This window comes from Diabrotica undecimpunctata, chromosome 1 (assembly GCF_040954645.1).
Source record: "Diabrotica undecimpunctata isolate CICGRU chromosome 1, icDiaUnde3, whole genome shotgun sequence".
Taxonomy (NCBI): Eukaryota; Metazoa; Arthropoda; class Insecta; order Coleoptera; family Chrysomelidae; genus Diabrotica; species Diabrotica undecimpunctata.
In genome coordinates, this window is record NC_092803.1 from 108,047,276 (window position 1) to 108,049,798 (window position 2,523).

Sequence of the window (2,523 nt, forward strand, 5' to 3'; positions counted from 1 at the left end):
TTTTTTCGAAAGGCGAAATTCTTTTATTAACTGTTTTGTTGGAATTGTCCTTAGTAGATTTTATCTACAGGTGTCGCTACGAGACAAAGCTTAAAAAAAGATGTTGCTTTGGTTGTTGAAAAAAATTAAGTTAAACGTGTTTATAAACGTCAGAGTCACTGTCAAAAGAAGAGTAGACTATCAAATAATATTATAGATAGCACGCAAACACGAGACAAGGGAGATAATAATTACAAAAGCAGGAGATAGTACAGAAGCAACAGCTAGGATAAGCAACAGAGTTCATAAAGACTTTAATTTTTTTGTAACTTGGAAATAAATCAAATCAATTCATAAATGGAATAAAATGGAATTAAAAACTCATAAATATAAACATTTATTAATTTAAGTTTTATGGCAGAGGAAATACTTTGCTTAAACTGTTGATATAGTAGACCAGGGGGAGAAAAAACGAGAAAAATGTGAAAAAACGACTAAATCTGGATGTGAGAGGTGGCATTCGGATTTTTGCAGAAATAGTTAGGTAATAACTTTAGAAATATTAATTAACTTATCCTGCCTCTCAAATAGGCCAGGAACATTAATAGAAAAAAATAAAAAATGTAAAAATCACTAAAACCATTGATTTTATTCTACTTTTCTTGCTTATAACTTTAAAATAATTCATTTTTTTTTAAATCTTGCACAACAAAAACCAGATCATATAGATGTTTGCCATTTTTAACTTTTAAAAAGTTACCTAACCTATCTCACGTACTTTAGAGAATTAAAATTGGATTATTTGGACAGCCTCAAGAATGTTTTAAAATTATAAACAATTTTTTGGCTTATAACCAAATAAAATATCTTGCTAACTATCAGCTTAAATTAAATTTAAAAAACCGCATTGAAAAAGACGCTGCAAGACGCTTCTTAAAAAAAAGTTAAATTACGAGTATTGGTTCCTGAGATACAACCAGTCAAAGTTGACCGGCATTTACGACGAAGTTATAAACATTAGAATGATAATCTTTAAACCATTACCTTTTTCTTTCAGAGCTCTTTCTCGATAAAAATTTTCATTGAATTTCAAATATCAAAATCGGTACATGTAAAAAAATTTGTATTTAAAATGTATTTTTTTACATGAGATGGTTTAGTTTTGTTGATGTGTATGTATGCTGTTGTTATGCCGATGTTTTAATGTGTGCTCGGTAGACTGAGACCTCGGAAGCCCTGAAGAAGATATTAGAGAGGATGTCGAAAGCTCGGCGCAATGAAAATCAACGCAGTTCAACTTGTTCAAGTTGATCCGCTTGATTTAATGTGTAAATAGTACCAAACTTAATTAACTTGCTCAAGTTTGGTACTATTTACATATCCAGACGGTCTTATATTCTGTTATTTACTTACTTATTACGATTGCTTATTGCTTGCTTACAGCTCTCAACAACACTGTCACTGACTTCACTTTTCTGAAAATTCTTTCGGAGTAAATGTTAGCAGCGGCAACAAGAAGCATCCCTGCGTACTCCTCTTTTAATATTAAGACCCTGTGATTCCAAACCGTCTACTAAAACTGATGTTTGATTCCAATACAAATTTGCAATTATGCGAACGTCTCTGCCATCCAAGCCAATGTCTCTTAGAACTTCGATCAATTAAGAGTGCTTAACACAATTAAATGCCTTTTGGAAGTTAATAAAACAACAGTATATTTTTACAGATATATCACGCCATCTTTAAGAAACTGCGTTTATCCCAAACAATGCCTCTTTTGTTCCAAACCAATTACGGAAACCAAACTGTGTGTCAGGTATTCTTCGCATTTCTTATATATACATATCTGATGGTTCTATAATCAGTACAGGTTTTTGCTGTTTTCTTCTTAGGTAAAGCTATGAACAATAAATTTGACCAACCATCAGGTAGGTGTCCGCTGGTATAAATGGTATTGAAAAACGCAGTTATAGCCTCTAAGACATTACTATCATTTATAAGCTTGTATATTTTACTTAGAATGTCATTAGGTAAGACCTGTCGCTTTACCTTTTTTGATGATTGTATGGCTTCTGTTACCTCAGAGCGTGTTATTAGAGTTCCGTCGCTGTTAGTAATATCCAGAGGTGAAGGAATCCTATCGTCTTCGAATAGGTTCGTAATGTAATTTTTCCATTCTTTAAATTTGTCCTCTACTTCAAATATTACTTTACCATGTTCATCATGTAGCAGTGCAATTTGTCTCTTATTAAAGATACCAGCCACCTTTTTCACTTTTTTATACATGTTAAAAGTATCGTATCTATTTTTTCATATTTTAGAATTTTGCAATTTCATGACACTGTTTGGCTAGATGTTGAATCTTTGCTTCTCGTATTTTACGTCGAATTTCTTTTTGTATACTTTAATAAAGTTTTTCGTTGTTTTTTGCTAGTTGCCATTGCTCCATTAAATCCAATATGTTTTCTGTCATCCAAGCCTTCTTTTTTAGCTTTGAGCTGCTTTTTAAATACCTTTCACAGATTTCGGTTCATAACTGTGGTT

At 31.8% G+C, this 2,523-nt stretch overlaps 1 protein-coding gene across 1 annotated transcript; it reads right to left on the bottom strand.

The window, feature by feature from the left end:
• Nucleotides 1–1,791: 1,791 nt before the first annotated feature.
• Nucleotides 1,792–2,265, bottom strand: LOC140434230 (uncharacterized). The gene has a single exon (XM_072522336.1). The coding sequence runs from the start codon at nucleotides 2,263–2,265 to the stop codon at nucleotides 1,792–1,794; it is 474 nt and encodes a 157-aa protein (XP_072378437.1).
• Nucleotides 2,266–2,523: the final 258 nt, after the last annotated feature.